We start from the raw sequence: 16,215 nt of genomic DNA on the forward strand, positions 1-16,215 counted from the left end.
ATATATATATAACAAACACAAACCATTCACTCATCACAGGCAGACGAACACACACATTTTTCTGTCATTTTACATGCCTATCACTTACAGTTTAGTCATAAAGAGTCATGTTGACAGATTTCTTGGATTTGCTGCAGCGATCTTTCTTCATCATGTAGAAAACCTGAAACTTTCTGTTGAAACTCTTGGATTCAATGGGGCTGTACACTGACAGAAAGGGGAGTTTCACTTGTTTCACTTAAAACCAAAGTAGGCTGGATGTGGCCCACTGTCTAAGATGAGTTTGACACCCTTACTGTATCCAATGAGACTTTATTTCACGTTACAGTTGATCTGTCATTTTATTTCTTGCTGACGTAAAAATTAAGTGCACATCTTAAAGACTAAAAATCCTGAGTTAGATTTGATCCCAGTTTCGTGTTTACCCTCGCTCAAATATTTTCTGCTGTTCATGTGTGAGAAAGAAACACCAACCACTGAACCCACAACGTGTATTTAAAGCCGTACTTTTTGGTGGTCCTGAAATGTGTACGTGGGTGTTGTGACCCAGTAGTTAATGTGTGAGGTTGGCTTTAAGGTTGCTTTTATATTATAGAAAAAGCAATAGTTCCCCACCCAAACTCACTCATAAAGAGAAGCGTGAGGAAGGGAATTTTTTCTTTTCTTTTTTTGACTGTATCTCTATTGTTTCACTCTGAAAGGCCAAGGACTACTTTCAGATGGATGGCTATGTGACAGACCACATAGAGATTTTGCAGGATCACAGTGCTCTGTTCCGATCCCTGGCCTTCTTTGAAGAGGATCTGGAGCGGCGCTGCAAGATGCACAAACGAAGGGTGGACATGCTGGAGCCGATCTGCAACGGTACTTCTTTAAAGACACTGTCATGTCTTTTCTAATGAAGTTTAGTTGAGGAAGAACAGAGGCAAATGACCAGTTAGCTGACTTAACTTGTCTTTCCTTCTCTGTAGACTTGAACGCACAGTACTACCTAATGATCCGCAGACAGTTGATGTTCGAATTGGCTGAGACCTACAATGAAATGATGGACCTAAAACTTGCATTGGCCAACCGACAAGCAGACACACAGTCTCTAGATAACCACACCATTAAGAAATTTAACCATCTCTGCTCTGCCTCTGCCAAGTAAGTACTTTTTTATTTGTTCTCTGTGGGTCTGTTTTACTCATGTCTGAGTAATTTCTGTATCTTCTTCTCTTCAGGTACTTCCAGATGTTCTTAGACTCTCTGTGTTCTCCAGAAGGAAAATTTCCAGAGCGCCTGGAGGAGGAAGTTCTCAGACCAGCTCTGGTCGCACGCTTCAGAGTGGCTCGACTACACAGCCGACTCATCAGCACCTCACCTACTGTTCAACTGGACAACCTAAACAAATCTCTGGAAAACTACAAGTACGAATATTCACCCAGCACTTTGGCAGTTAGATATAAAAATAGTTGGCAGGACTTTAAGATTGCACAAAACATAGAATAGAAAAAGACTTATTTAGATCAACTGCATCCTGCTAGTTGCCATGATGTTTGATTTTCCATCTTCCACCTGTTGTGCAGGTATGTGGTGCAGTATTGTGAGGCCAACCCTGAGGCAGGAGCCACTGTGGAGACAGAGCTGGAGCTGAGTAAGGAGATGGCCGGCCTCCTTCCTCTCAAAATCAACCGTCTCAAAGCAAGGATGGCCTCAAACAACTGAAAGAATACACTCTTTACGTCACTTGCTTACTAATCCGGTTAAAGTCATCATTTTTAGGCGCTCATCGGACACTCCCATCTAAAAACTGAATGGAAACTGACTGACTTCTGTGTTTATATTAGCTTCTTTTTGTGCAGTGGGCATGCTGCTTTCACTGTTGAATACATACCCGGCTGTAAATACCTGCTCGCCAATGTGAAGTAGCCTTTGTGGTTAATTTACCTTTAAGTCTCATTACAAAGAAAATGCATCCTGTTAAACATTCATAAGAAAACACAAGTGTCTCTTTTGTATTGCTAAGAAGTCAAAACTGGTTGGGTATGTTATGAAAAAAACAACATCTTTGGATCAAATGGGCGACAATCTGATCTCATTTTTCACTCTAGCTGTGGAAGAGAGTACAACAAACCAAACAGCCACAGCCTTTGTAGGTTTAAAACTAAAATATCAGATGCTGCTATTGCAAAAACAGCGTTTTGTTTTTTTATTTTGTTAAATTGTAATTTGTTTAAAATTCTTACTATCCCAGCACCCTCTGGCCTCTGACCCTAGTCTGATTAATACACGCTTTCTAATGTTAATCATATTGGTTTTAATTTATTGTGGCTTTATTTTCTATAAAGCACTCGGTGCACTACAAGTGTCTGATGGTGAAATAAGTGTGATGGTGTACTGCGACCAGCCTGAGGTAACGTTAAGAGAGTTCATCTATTTTGTGCTACTGACTGACAAGACGACCATTAATGAGTGGACCTGATCACACTGGTGTTAGCTTAGTAGACATTATAATTTGTATAACGTGAGGTTCATTTTTTTCAGACCGTTTTTTCTTCCTGTCTGAGGAACCTTATCATCCAGTTTTTATGCACAACATATAGCGATTAGCGATATAAAACTAATGAGCTAATTCACACTTGTACCACATTAGCAACATGTTTTTGTTTTTTTGAGTTTTTGGGGGAGTTTTGGTTTGCTTTCTTTTTTCTTTTCTTTTTTTACTTGCAGTGACAACCTAAGTGTTAAACCGACTTTTTTCTGGTATGCCTTCATATAACACAAGGCTGCTTTAACACAAGGTGTGGCTCTGAGTAACAAACTAAAATTATCTCAATTTTGGGTGCCGACTATACTATTAAGCCAGATTATTCGATTGCTTAATGCAGAGAAATGTCTAAAGCTGTGTCTGTTAAAATGTCTTGACTTCACTGTGACTATGTGATCGCCTATAAAAAAGTGCATGTGTGCTTCTTTTTGTCGAGTTCATATTTCTTCTTCTTTGTTCTTCCGCCTGTCATTTGCACTCCGGTCAATTTATACCTCAGTGTTACTAATTTACCTCAAGAGGTTTTACATTCTATACATGTTACAGGGCTACATATTTACCACTATGTGCAGCTAAACTAAAGTGTGTTAGGCGACACAGCTTCATTCCTAGAAGCTATTTACAGTAAACATGATGGATTTGGGGTTAACTGAAGTTAGCTGAATCCTTAGAATGTGTTGCAACAGAGGTCAGATGTTTGGGCCGTCAAACCACTGATTGCCAACCAGATATGCAGTTATGTATCTTCCCTAGCAGTGAAGCAACATGGCAGTCACAGAACTGAGGACTAACTTTTTTGTTTAAACCGTTAATCTGAGTTTAACTAAGTCATCAAATATCTTGTCCTTACTCGACATAGTTTCAGACAAATGGAAAGAAACACAACGAATAGGTTCCCTCACAGAGTGATGTATCACAAATCCATGTAATGTTTCCAAAGAACCAACATCTATTTACCACATTTATTTTGGGAAATAACAAACATCGTTACATCCTTTAACCTCCGCGTCAGCTCCACATACCTGCAAACCCACTTCCACAAGCATGCAAATAAAAAATACTTTGCTATAAGAGAGTATTTGTGTTTTTATCACATTAGGTAAAAGCATACCACGGCCCAATTTCTGCTTTCTTGCTCTCCATTTAATACTTGTCAAAACATGCACTGGCAAACCTGCTCGGCATCACACAATTACCACTAATAGACTGTGAGCAAGAACCTGTTCAAGAGCGCTTAGCGGAAAATGCTGCACACTTACGGAGAAATATTCAGGCTCATAGAAATTCCAGGTTCTTGTTTACATTCATGTGAGAAGAAAGTTTTTACAAGATTGTTTTCAGAGGAATCAAGAGGGTCAGGAGTAGCCAGGTGCTGCTAATCAAATGTAGACAAGAGTGACCAACTCTAAAAAGCAGACATTTTATAATTCTAGACATTAAAATGACAAAAAACACGGAGCAGGTATGACTTCGTCTTGATGCATGCTCAGTCATCCAGGTAAGTAAATAATCCAAGTCATCCACTCATCCAAGTGACTTCTTCAGTCTCAGCTGACTGCAGGTTTCCCCAACCTTATAAACAGTACATATACAAATAACTGAAACTAGCCCACTGAATGAACAATGGACTGTGAGGTACTGTTTATAAGGTTGGGGAAACCTGCAGTCAGCTGAGACTGAAGAAGTCACTTGGATGAGTGACGAAACATTTTCCCCACTGAAAACGCTACGTCCAGATGAACAGAATCAACCTTTTGGGAGCACGTATTACTTGTTTGGAAGCCTCTTCTCTCTAAGCAGAATATGACTTTGGTGTGCAATGTTGACTCTAAACAAAGCTAAGGACTTGTGGAAAATTGTCCTGTAGACAGGTGAGACCATAGTGCAGATGTTTGTTTGGCTATAATACACAGTTAATGCAAAATTTGGTGAGAACCAAACGGCACACATAGCAAAGGTCAAACACGATGCAGGGCAGATGATTTGAGCTTGTATTGCAGCCACGGGACCCCGTCGATTCTGCACTCCTCTGTGTACCAAAGTATTCAGTTAAAGCCTGGCTGAAACTGCAACAGCGCGAAGATCACAGCAGCAAATGTGAAGCAGAGTAGCTGAAAAAGAAAAGAATCAAAATGTTGCAAAGTCCAGACCTCAGACTGACTGAAATCCTGTGGCAGGACCTTAAGAGTGCTGTACATAAACAAATGGCCACAAACCTCAATGATCTGAAGCAACAATGCAGGCTAAAACTTCTCCACAGCAATGTGAGAGGCTGATTAAGTCAGATAGAAAATAGTTACTTGAAATTATTGTTGCTGCAGGTGGTTTTACAAGCTACTGAATCACGGGGTGTATTTAGTTTCCACAGGACTGCAAAGAGTGCTGTGGAAACATTTTTTTCACATGACTATATATTTGTAGGATTGCCAAGCATTCGAATATAACTTAAGACACCTAAAGAGGTCTGAAAGATTTTTCACTTTTTATGAAGTGGAAAGAATTTCTGTGGAAATAATTGTAGTTAATGGTTAAACATTTATACAATCAAAACAAATGTGATGCACAAAAATTAAGTAAGTTTAATGTATTTATAATTCAAATGTATCATCCCAGTGAGTGCCTTAAACCTCTATTTTTTTTAACATTTGATTCATTCTGATGTTTTTCTCTGGTTCTATTAGTGCGATTGAGCTTAAGACTGGCGACACTGCAAAAAGAAAGCAAACAAAAGCCAATGAGTGTGTTTTGATATGTGTGTGACCTTGCAAAATTGACGAGGACCTTTTTTGTTTTCTTTCTTTTAAACTGTTAAGTTTCAGTTTGCATTCACAGACCTGACGCACGCTCCTAGGATCAGACAAAGCAGGAGGAGGGGAAGGCAATATGGCGCTGCAGATTCTTGTCTTTGACTGTCTACGACACAGAGATGGTTCACGAATCCAGAAGCAGAAGCATTTCTATAAAGAAAATGGGTTAATTGGTTCTTATGGTTATCAGTGACTACGCAAACCCCGACTTGGACTGGTAAAATGATCCTGGTCGATTTGCGCATATGTTAATGGCTGTGTTTGCATTTGCTGTCTGTCTGTGTTTGAGAGTGTAAAAATAAGACAGTCTGTGTTGCCATAAACTCTTGTCACCCAGACAATAGACTCGAATCCCACACAGTGCAATAGTGGTGGGGATAGAAACCAAGCTGACTGTAAAATATGACTGTTTATAGATATAGTTCATACTGGCTAGTGCAGGGGAACACATGCACTGCAACAAATGTTAGTGAATGTATAGACAGTGCTTTGTTTCAAATAACTCGAACATTTAGTATTGCAAAGAAGAGCAGGATTGTGTAAGCGGCTATATGAGCCTCATAAATAAGTTCATGTATGCCTGTGCGTATGTGTGTGTTTGAGGCAAGGCTGGGCAGGCTAGTGTGTCATTTCCTGAAGAAAATGATAGCAACTGATGTTACCACTTCCTACTGATGTGTCAGCTGAAACAGGCAGAAAAAGAAGAGAGAGAAGAAGGAAAGAGTAAACTGCTGTAAAGCTGGCGACTGTATACACTAAACTGAACTGAATTAAAATGATTGATCCCTTGTTTTTTGACACAACAAAGCCAAAGAAAGGAATGCAGTCTTTGTGCCACTGTGCCACTTCTGCCTTTGTCTAAGAACTTAACAAATATCTGAGTAAGACTGCTGACAGTAACAGGAACGGAAGCACCCACACAGATGCTCATTGGGTCACTGGGTTAGGCTGTTCCACAAAACGTCCATCCAGACGTCACAAATTCAACCCGGTGTGATGTTCCATATAACCCACATGAGGAAATCAAATCTTTAAGTCAGCATAGTCAAGGAAGATGAAGAAATAACCCCCTTTTTTTTTGTTAATGGCGGAAATCCAGTCTCTTCATTATTTTCTTTTCTCAGATACAACTGAGGACGGTTTGTACTTTACAAGAAAACGTGTATGGGATTAGAACACCATCTGATGCAGTAAGGCGGGGTAACATTCTGATGTTGTGACACTAATGATACCACAATCATGTTATCAGTTTGTTTCATCAGGAATAATTTGAAGCTACAATAAACTTCCACGAAACCATCAATAATTTCCCCAGAATTCAAGCAAAGCATGAAAAAAACACAGAATTTGCTTTTACATTTAGGTTAAGTACTCAAAACGTGCAGTACATGTAGAGTATAGTATGACTTAAATAAAGCTTACATTTCTTCTTCGTGTTACGGTGTTTGAATATTGCCTTTTAACTAAAACTGATATTTAATGATTTGTTTCCAGTTTTAAATGATTAAATAACTTTAAATGTTAACAATCCCTGGATTCACATTTAGAGTAGCCACAACTAAACTCTTCTCAACTCTCACTTCTTTTATTTTCTGACAAAGGTAAAGCTCATCCAACAAACGTGTATGGTCTGAGAGCATAATTACTATTCATGATTTTAATACCTGGATTTCCCCCAAAATACCTGCATTTGAGCTACCGGACTTGCACATTTCCTACTAATGTTCTAGCATTTTTTACTAATCTTGTGTTTACTAATCTGTGTTTCATTGTTCTGGTAACAGTGACAATAAAGATTTATCTTATCTTAACTTATCTTAGCTGTTCATCAGTCCTGAAATATGACATGACGTCCTGATCCAAGATTTGTTCAATGATGTCAGCTTGTTCAAAAGAAAATCACATGTGTTCTCCTCACAAGCTTGTGACACAAACTTTTTATATATGTCTTACCTGCAGCTCTGATTAGCTTCTGAGTCATCCCCTTATATGCTTGAGGCTAAGAAACGCACCAGATGTCAGCAACCAAAACTGTCTCAACCTGTACAGTCTTCCGTAGTAAAGAGAAAGACAGAGTTCATCCTTAAAGTTCAAAAAGTAGCTCAATTCAGTGTTATAATGTTCATCCACATGTTATCGGGACTACATCATTTAAAAATATATATTTTATTTGAATGAAACATGTATCCTCTGACATACAATGGAGCCAATTCTCCTCCTCCTGAAAAATAGTGCATCAAATTGTAGAAAACAAAACAGTGAATGCATTTAATTGCATTACTGACCAACATAAGCATCTGCCGGACATGTGAGGCACATAAAAGGCACTGAATCAAAAGAATGGCAGGCCACATTAACTCACACTGAAGGAGCCAAGCTAAACATATGAAGAGCAGACAGGTCAGTGATAATGGGAGTACTGTTGGTATCTCGGGAGATGAGGCTGTTGCTGTGGCATTTGGAGTGTAAATAATTTAACACAGCAAAGGTTCTGTTAATGGTTTAAAGCTTCTGAATGATACCTCTGTCCCCCTTTCCATTTCTCCGCTTCTGCGAAATTAGGTGAAGCTAAGTAAGGTGGGTGAAATAAAAAGTGAGAAAGAAATCTCTCACACACTTACACAAACACACGCGCGCACATAGGGGCGCCAAGGTAGCGTAAAATTACTTTTTTGGAGGTGAACTGAACTGAGAGAAGTAAAAAGAACAGAGTCAACTGAAGTGAAGGGAGTTGATCTGAAAGAAGAAGATCCCTTTGATGCTATCGTGTCCTTATCTCTACATGAAGTGGCTCGGCAGTCAATTAGGGTAAATTATCGCTTCCTTTCACATTATAAAAAATCGCACGGATCTGAATGTTTGCTGCTATCATTCGGCATTTCCTTCGTCCAAGTTTGCAGTTGCGCAAACTCAGACCTCATATCTGATGCTAATGCAAAAGTTTCCACTCAGGAAGATGTTTCAGCCACTTATTTTCTACACAAGAAGACTCAGGAAACCATGACGCACACGGAGGGCTGAGCCTCTTCAGGGGGAGTTTGGCTGTCTGAGGCAGTTTACAGTTATACTTCACAACGCAAAGAAGCTTGAGCTCAGAAAGGGACTGCCTTCAGGAGGACATTTTCCTGTTTTACTAAAGAGAGACAAATTGAGCAAGATGAAACTGATTCTTCTCCTCCTCATCTCCTGCCTCGCCTTACATAGCACAAAGGGTAAGTCGACAATTAAATCTACTTTGTGCCTCTTTCTTTTTCTTTTTCTTTTTTTTTTACCGGGATTGATGTCGCAGTATACTTTATCGGGTCAGGTTGTTGAGGAAACAACAAGTGGACATGTTTACCATCCTGACAGCTGCTTTCCGGGAACATCCTCACATAGAAAGTCACTGGGAATCCCAGGGCCCTCGGGGGTTTCTGATTGACAAGCAAAAAAATAGGAACTGTTCCACTTCACTGGTATACAACTCTGCGTCAGCATACTGTGATTACCGTAAGTCTCTATGACTCATTTAATCAATCCAGGGTTCTCAGAGTCGATCAACATCCCCTCAAGTTGAGCATTAGACTTCAAAACCCCTATAAAATCGAATATATATATATAAAATAAAATACATGTACATAACATAGATGCTGCGTGCTTTACAGTAACATACCATGATGTAATGGTAGGACTCCAGGTATCGGAAAAAAAACAAAGGCGTTTCATTTTCCGAGTTAAGTTTCGACGATACTTCTTGAACACTTTTTAAATATAAATGTAGAGACGGAGAGAGAGAGTAGTGAAACGGAATGGACAAACCATTTTGCGTAAAATATATCCGATACTAAACAGCCACATTTTAACCCCCCTGAGGCCCCAATTAATCAGACACTATTAGATATTTTCCCGTGTACACGTGATTGTATTGTATTTATGATAGCAATAAGACTTTTATGTTTTTATCCACTGAGTTAAATACTTAAAAAGTTTGTAAGTAATTTTACAGTCATAGCAGATTTTCACGTGTTGATCGTCTAAGAATTTTCTTTCTTTCTTTCTTTTGGCTGCATGATTATATAAAAAAAAAAAATACTAGACTTTATTTTATTGTGGGTGTTCAATAGTAACACACCCAAAAGCACTATGGGCACATGACACCATCACTTATACTCATCATTTTATCATCAGTGGCTACTGAGTGTTCACATGTATATTTACTGTGACAGCCTTATGACAGGAAGCCTGTGGTGCAAAGAACCCAGCTGTCTAACTTCCACATGTTAATTGCCTGAATAACAGATAGTGATCGATTATCTTTGCCAGTAGTATAGATATAATAAATAATTATCAGTACAGCTTCAGCAGCACAGGCGCTTTTCTAATAAAAATTTACAAAGAGTTAGAGAGGGCAAACAAATCGTCAGACCAACCAAATACTTGTTACAATTTCTCAAATATTTAATATTTGTTGGAATGACTCAACTCTTAATGGTTTTAGCATCACACAACCTCCACGATCAACGTGCTGCAATGCGTGGAGAAAAAGTTGCAATACTCCTACTTCCTATTTTAACTAATTTCTTAAGAAAATAAACAGCTCTGAATGCCTTTGAGAAAACCGTTACTTTATTCCATCACAGACTAATGTTGTAATCTTAAAAACGTCCAAACGTGGAGATCACGAACACTAAATATATCCAGAAATGTTCCCCGAGTGTGTGAATAAAGGTAAAATGTACTATTAACGGGGCAAAATAATAAAATGTTATCTACACTTGTCTGTCTCCAGGAGCACCAAGGACTGCTGTGTATAAGTTTATGAGATGTAACCCTGATGGTGACCAGGCCAACTGTGTGACTCAACAAAGCCCAGAGATGGAGTGGAGTCCAGATCTGCCATCAAAACTGCCTGCTTCTGCTGCAGAGTATCTGTAAGTGCTCGTGTGTCGTAATCTGTTCACATCTGGTATGTGAAGTTTTGTTTTTTTTTTTGATTTGTGAGCTGCTCAGAGGACAGAGGTGGCGGCGAGTTCACGTCAATGTTCAGTTGGGTCTGAAAAAAACAAGAGAGTGCTGTTTTCAGACAAAAGCTGACTTTAAATATGAAAAATGCTGATGCTGCACTGGCTTTGTCACCTTGGTGAGCAGTGCAGGCTGTCTCTGCATGCTTGCCTGTGTGTTTTCTTATCTTGTGCGTTTGAGAGTATATAAGTGTGAGGTAGGTGGCCAAGAAAAGCCAAAATAGAAGACAACGTGGAGGGATAAAGAAAGAGAGCAACCAGAGAAAGGACAGGGAGGTTACAGCTGGACTAAAGAAAGAAAGAAAAACACAATAGTTGATGATCTTTTTCTTCACAAGACACAGAAATATTTAGAACTTAAATGAGCTGATGTCTGATAGTCTGAAATGAATGCAAGGAATGTTGGTTCTTTCTCTGCGCAGGAAATAATTTAGATGATTTTAACTTTACCCAAAGTATACATATCTTGAAAATGTGCATACCCTGGAGGTCAGAGTTGCCAAGAGCACAAAACATTAAGACACTTCCAAATAAATTGTATTTTATGGTATAAAGAGATACATTTGAATAAAAATGCATTCTGCATTATATCAACATAGTAACTCACATATATTGGATCATAAAAGAGACTCCAAACATGAGGTAGACTTGAGCTCTGCTTACTGCAGACTTCAGCACAGAGGAAGTGAACTAATCGCTTGTTGCAACAGGCTATTAAGACAGATGCAGAGACACTGTGCGTAGGTTTCGGAGGAAAAATGGCTCATTTCATCATTTTTGTGATGAATTTCATATTTCAGCAGGATTTTAGCCCACACTTTATAAAGTCTCTTTTATTAAAAATGAAAATCGCTAATGTCCTCAGTGACTTCTTCCTCTGAGTGGTGGCATCAATGGTTTTAAATGTGTTGTATGATGATAAACTTAAAAATGTAAAATGGAAGAAAAGCATCAAAAATTGAAATTTAAGGTTGTCTGTGATTTACTTCTGTGTGGATTAGCTTCCCGTTCACTTGGTGTGTGATAGGATAGGTTTGCTACTTTTGTAACTTTAAAAAGTAAATAAATAAGTTTCCATATTTACAGTTTCAGATATAATCATATCAAATATTATTTGTTATGCTTTTAAAAAAATACAAACATAAAAAGTCTCAGCTGTGCTCCTCTCACAAGGTCCACAATGGATTGTTACGTTAACACACGAAGATTTTGTTTCACGATCGTCACAATTTTATATTGAGCTAAATAATTTAGTATCAAATTAATTTTTAAACATTTTAACAGTTCAGTTGCTACATTGTTGCTCTTTCTGTATAAATCATCCGGCAGGTACTATAATCTTTGCTGCTGCTTTGTTAAAACTATTCATTTTTACTGTGTAATATGTGTGTATACTGTGTATCCTAGGAGGACATATGCTTATGTATAAAGATTCTAAAACATACATTAAAAACCTACTTAATGAAATTTTACTAAACTTAGAAATTAATTAATGAGCTGGTAAAAAAGCAGCATGTATTTGAATTTCTGTTTAGCATAAAATGTGTCTGTGAAAAAACTGATATTTTAATATGTGTGACCTCTAAAAAAAAAAGTAAGAGTATCACAATCTTGGTCTTCGCCCTCAGTTTCCTCCTTTAAAGTTCCTCTTAATGTCAATCCTTTCAGTTAACAAAATTATATTCAAAAATAAAGGAAATCTTTCAAAAGTGAACATGCCAGATTACATTTTTCTCAGTAAGAGTCCTTCTATCGTGTTACTGAAACGTCTGTGACAACACAAACCTTCAGATAACTTAATAAAAACTTGGATGAATTTCACATGTTCTGCGTTTTCAAAGGTGTGTATAGAAAACATGCCATAAACTCATTACAGACACAAAGACAAGAGTTAGAGGGTAGCAGGTAAAAAGGTTCAGCTGTTAACATTGTGATGAAATGTAAAAAACCTCTAAATATGAACAGCGTCTGGCTTGTTTGAGTCTTTTCGCTGAAGCTTGCTTATAATCACCGGAGCTTCCGCAGCAGCCGTCCTTTTTACAACACGCCTTGAACGGGAAGTCACAAGGAAGTGTACAGAGGAAGTGGGCTGTTGCTTCTGGTCTATTGTTTTGTGTTTTGTATGTGTCAAGCTCTTTGGATAATCCTATCTGAGAAGCACAGGATTATATATGTATTACTTGTATCATTAGTTAATATGAAGTTATTTATTTCAACAACCTGGAAAAGAAAGCCCACTGACGAAGCAGTTCAAGTCAGATTCTCAAACTAAATTTCATTTGATAAAGACATATGCAAAGCAAATACGCAAGCAAGCTCAAGCTCTACAAGACTGTAGAAATGTTCTTAATGATGGAGTCAGAATGAAATTCAAGTTGTTGGTAGGTGTGTAAAAGCAGAAGAGGACAGGAAATAATGCGATTGAAGTGGTGGAGACATAGATGGCAAGTTAACAACAGCAGCTCAAAGTTGTAAAGTCGATAGTTTTGTTATCAGACACTTTGCTGTCTTAGAGATCTCAAATGCTTTTCACGCTCTCTGCTGCCAAACAGCTTCCCTCGTTCTGTGCTGGTTGTAAGAAAAAAAAAAAAAAGACTAGAGTAAAATCCCAAACTTTCAGCCAGGAAAAAAAATGTGGATGTTTTAGTACAGTTCAATCCCTGTTCATGGAGTTGTTATCATGCACACAAATATTAAAGTCTCAAATCAGAGCAAAGTTTGGAGATGCAAAGACAGCCGCAAGAGCAAAAGAGAAGGCTTACCAAAAAGTAGAGAGACCTACTATTATATATGTTTTAGAGATGCTGGCACTAACACAAAACAGGAGGCACAGCTGAAGAGGTGAAGGTTTCCATTGGGCAGGATTAGAAAGGAGTACATCAGAGGGACAGCTCAGGGAGAGGAGCTGGGAGACAAAGTACAACTTTATTTGTATAGCACATTTAGAACCAGAGGTGGTCAAAGTGCTTCACAAAATCCAGCCTTCCTGCAAAGTAAATGCAGGAAGGCTGAGATGGTTTAGATGTGTGGAGGCAGATGATCTGTTGTGGCGACCCGTAAAAGGAGCAGGAGAAAGAGAAAGAAGAGACATTTATCAGCTAATCTCTCTATCTCACGTCTTATGTGTTTTCAGGGAGGCAGAGCCTGTGGAGGATGAGAATTCACCAATGGAGGAGGACGATGAGGAAGAGCAGGAATACGAGGAGGAGGCAGAGGAGGAGGAATCGAAACTGAGCGAGTCACCTGGAATATTCCTGGGCGAGGAAGGTTCTGGTGGTTACGAAGGCTCTGCAGCTGAAGGTCCATACATGGCGGACAAGAGCAACCTCGGTGAGACTGGTTCTGGCATGCTCTGGAAAGAAAGTGAAGGTATTTTTTGTAGGACAGGATTCGCATGGATTCAGTAGAATCCATGTGTTTTCTCTTTTGTTTGCTCCATGTAATTTGATCTTTCTCCTTGTTTATCTTTCTCCTCTGAAGATATGAGTGACCTGAGGAGGCTGTTCGCCAGCAGGCGTACCAGCGATGAGGTAAAACCCGATGAGCGTGATTACAAAGAAGACCACCTTCTGCAGCTGTAGACTGGACTGCCAACCACTCCGAAGCACATAAACAAGGCTGGCATCTAATTTGATTCCCTGTCTGGGCTTATAGTAAACTCCACCTGCTGGGAAAAAACAAATGCCATTTTTTGTACTCTCTGTGTTATTGTTATTAATTATTTTCAGAAAGGCCAAAACAACGACTGTAAACAATGTGAAAATAATTGTGCCAGTATTGTGCTTTCCTATGGAAAAAAGCTTTCAAATGCTTTTTTAAATATAAATAAAAAATATTCTTTTAAATCATTGTAATACCAGTGCAATAAAAGCATGCCTTTGTCCATGCATTGCATTACTCCAGCCATTTTTTTTAGTTTTAAGGAACGTGTTCCTTAGAAACACTTATTTAAATTATTTGATCCCTTTATTCACAAATCCTGCAACATTTTATGCCTAACCTGAGAATATTGAAAAATATTCCGGCTCAAGATTTAAACGAGATCATCTTCAAGACGCAAACCCCTCAGAAATGGGTTCAGAAAGTCCTAACCAGAGTTAGAACATATTCGAAATATGTACTATAAACACACATGCATTTTTACAAACTCTGTAATTTCAATTTGAAAAAAACTTCTACCAATAAAGTGTTTATTTTATCCCTACTACTGTGTTATCTGTTCTCATAACTGCTTTCATATATGTCAAGTTCCTCAGTAATTTAAACTGAGGTACCTTCTATTATTCAAGCATTTGATTTTTTTATACGGTACTTGCAAGCAACATCAGGAGCTATTTTCACTAGAAAAAAGTACATATTTGCCATCTATAATTAAAAAGTAAGTTTACTATCTCAAAATTTCAGACTTGTGAGAAAATAATCAAAATGGAGAAATATCTTGAAACTCTAACTTTATTCCTTTTGAGAAAATGGCCTGAAATTTCTATTCACTTCTATTCTTTTTTTCAGTGGCAGAAACAAGCTTCTGTTGTAGGTTGTCTTCAGATTTTCCACTGTTAAATTTGTGGCCAATATTAGAACACTGTTGAAATTATTTATTCGCCCACCAAGTGGCACTGAACTTAATTTACAGCTGTAAAACGGCTTCCTCATATTTTCATATGTTTCATATGAATTCATATGTTTTTAGTCTCAATGGGGAAATCAATTTCCTTCCATGCTATGCTAGCTTTGTACTGTACTAAAATGCCACCTTTGCACTAAGCTGTTTATTTCTTCCCTTCTGGATATGCCACGATAAATTCTAAGTGGTATTATTGGAAAGTACAAGCATTTCCTCAGCCATGAAGTGGCAGACCATGCCAAGTTATGAATGCTGAAGCTTATAGTGGATAAAAGTCACCAACACTTTGCTGACTTCATTACTGCAACGCTCCAAACCTCCTCTGGCGTTAAAATCAGCATAAAAACCATGCACCAAGAGCTTCACACTGTGGGTTTCCATGGCTTAGCAGCTCGTATTGGGATCGAGACATAGATTTCATCATCAGACAAAGATCCGTGTGGACAGGTGGGTACCACGACATCTCTGTTTTTTTTGAGATGTCATGGAGTTGTCCGACAAGAAATTGCATTCCATCTAAACATGATGAGTATAACGCGAATGAGTTGGTCATCCAGTCTCCAGTTCGCTGTGTCAGTGTCCACAACAGAGCTAACAAGCCAACGCTTTTGTCCATGTAGCGCAGGGGTGGGCAACTCCAGGCCTCGAGGGCCGGTGTCCCTGCACGTTTTAGATGTGTCCTTGATCCAACACAGCTGATTTAAATGGCTAAATTAACTCCTCAACATGTCCGGAAGTTCTCCAGAGGCCTGGTAACGAACTAATCATGTGATTCAGGTGTATTGACCCAAGGTGAGATCTAAAACCTGCAGGACACTGGCCCTTGGGGCCTGGAATTGCCCCTGATGTAGCGCATTTAAATGTTGCCTTCCTGTAGACATGCTACTGGCTGTGTCAGTGCTTCTGCCATGTCCACGCCGTGTAGCCCGCTTGGTTTCTAAGGTTGCATTATCTTTTGGTTTGGTTTTACCCTTACAAAACATGCCTCATATTTGCCAGCGAATCCACACCTCGCTTTACACCACTGATACTGACTTACACACGTCAGGGTTTTTTCCAATTAAGTATAGCTGAACTAGACGTTTTGCAAACACCTGGAACGACAAGGAGCTATAGTAAGTCAGGATAATCTTTAATTAATCAGGCAAACCTTTAAGAATAGTTTTTTACAATGGGGGTTGGGCAATAAAGCTAAATCTATAGAGGAAATTGAGGTAACAAAAACAAACAAAAACTAGAATTATGCTGCCCCCT

At 38.7% G+C, this 16,215-nt stretch overlaps 2 protein-coding genes across 3 annotated transcripts in view; both read left to right on the forward strand.

The window, feature by feature from the left end:
- kifbp (kinesin family binding protein) overlaps positions 1 to 2,965 on the forward strand; it is a 10,603-nt gene extending 7,638 nt beyond the window's left edge. Inside the window, 4 exon segments of the mRNA XM_005733247.1 lie at positions 679 to 864; positions 972 to 1,146; positions 1,224 to 1,409; positions 1,569 to 2,965. Coding sequence (XP_005733304.1) covers positions 679 to 864; positions 972 to 1,146; positions 1,224 to 1,409; positions 1,569 to 1,707 — 686 coding nt within the window. The 3' untranslated portion in view covers positions 1,708 to 2,965.
- Positions 2,966 to 8,369: 5,404 nt separating this feature from the next.
- On the forward strand, positions 8,370 to 14,226 carry srgn (serglycin). 2 transcript variants are annotated; one of them, XM_013910908.1, is made up of 4 exons: positions 8,370 to 8,549; positions 10,106 to 10,247; positions 13,471 to 13,706; positions 13,818 to 14,226. In XM_013910908.1, the coding sequence occupies exons 1-4, from the start codon at positions 8,495 to 8,497 to the stop codon at positions 13,916 to 13,918; spliced, it is 534 nt and encodes a 177-aa protein (XP_013766362.1). In that variant the 5' UTR covers positions 8,370 to 8,494; the 3' UTR covers positions 13,919 to 14,226. The 2 variants fall into 2 exon arrangements, with proteins under 2 accessions (XP_013766362.1, XP_005733305.1); XM_005733248.2 differs by having other exon boundaries at positions 8,371 to 8,549; positions 13,471 to 13,667.
- Positions 14,227 to 16,215: the final 1,989 nt, after the last annotated feature.

Source organism: Pundamilia nyererei, unplaced genomic scaffold (genome assembly GCF_000239375.1).
Source record: "Pundamilia nyererei isolate P.nyererei 1_Seehausen unplaced genomic scaffold, PunNye1.0 scaffold00051, whole genome shotgun sequence".
NCBI classification, from domain to species: domain Eukaryota; kingdom Metazoa; phylum Chordata; class Actinopteri; order Cichliformes; family Cichlidae; genus Pundamilia; species Pundamilia nyererei.

Coding starts and splice junctions, on each gene's coding strand:
- srgn (XM_013910908.1), top strand. CDS start 8,495: ATGAAACTGATTCTTCTCCTCCTCATCTCCTGCCTCGCCTTACATAGC. Junction 10,248..13,470: donor GCTTCTGCTGCAGAGTATCT/GTAAGTGCTCGT, acceptor ATGTGTTTTCAG/GGAGGCAGAGCCTGTGGAGG. Junction 13,707..13,817: donor GCTCTGGAAAGAAAGTGAAG/GTATTTTTTGTA, acceptor TCTCCTCTGAAG/ATATGAGTGACCTGAGGAGG.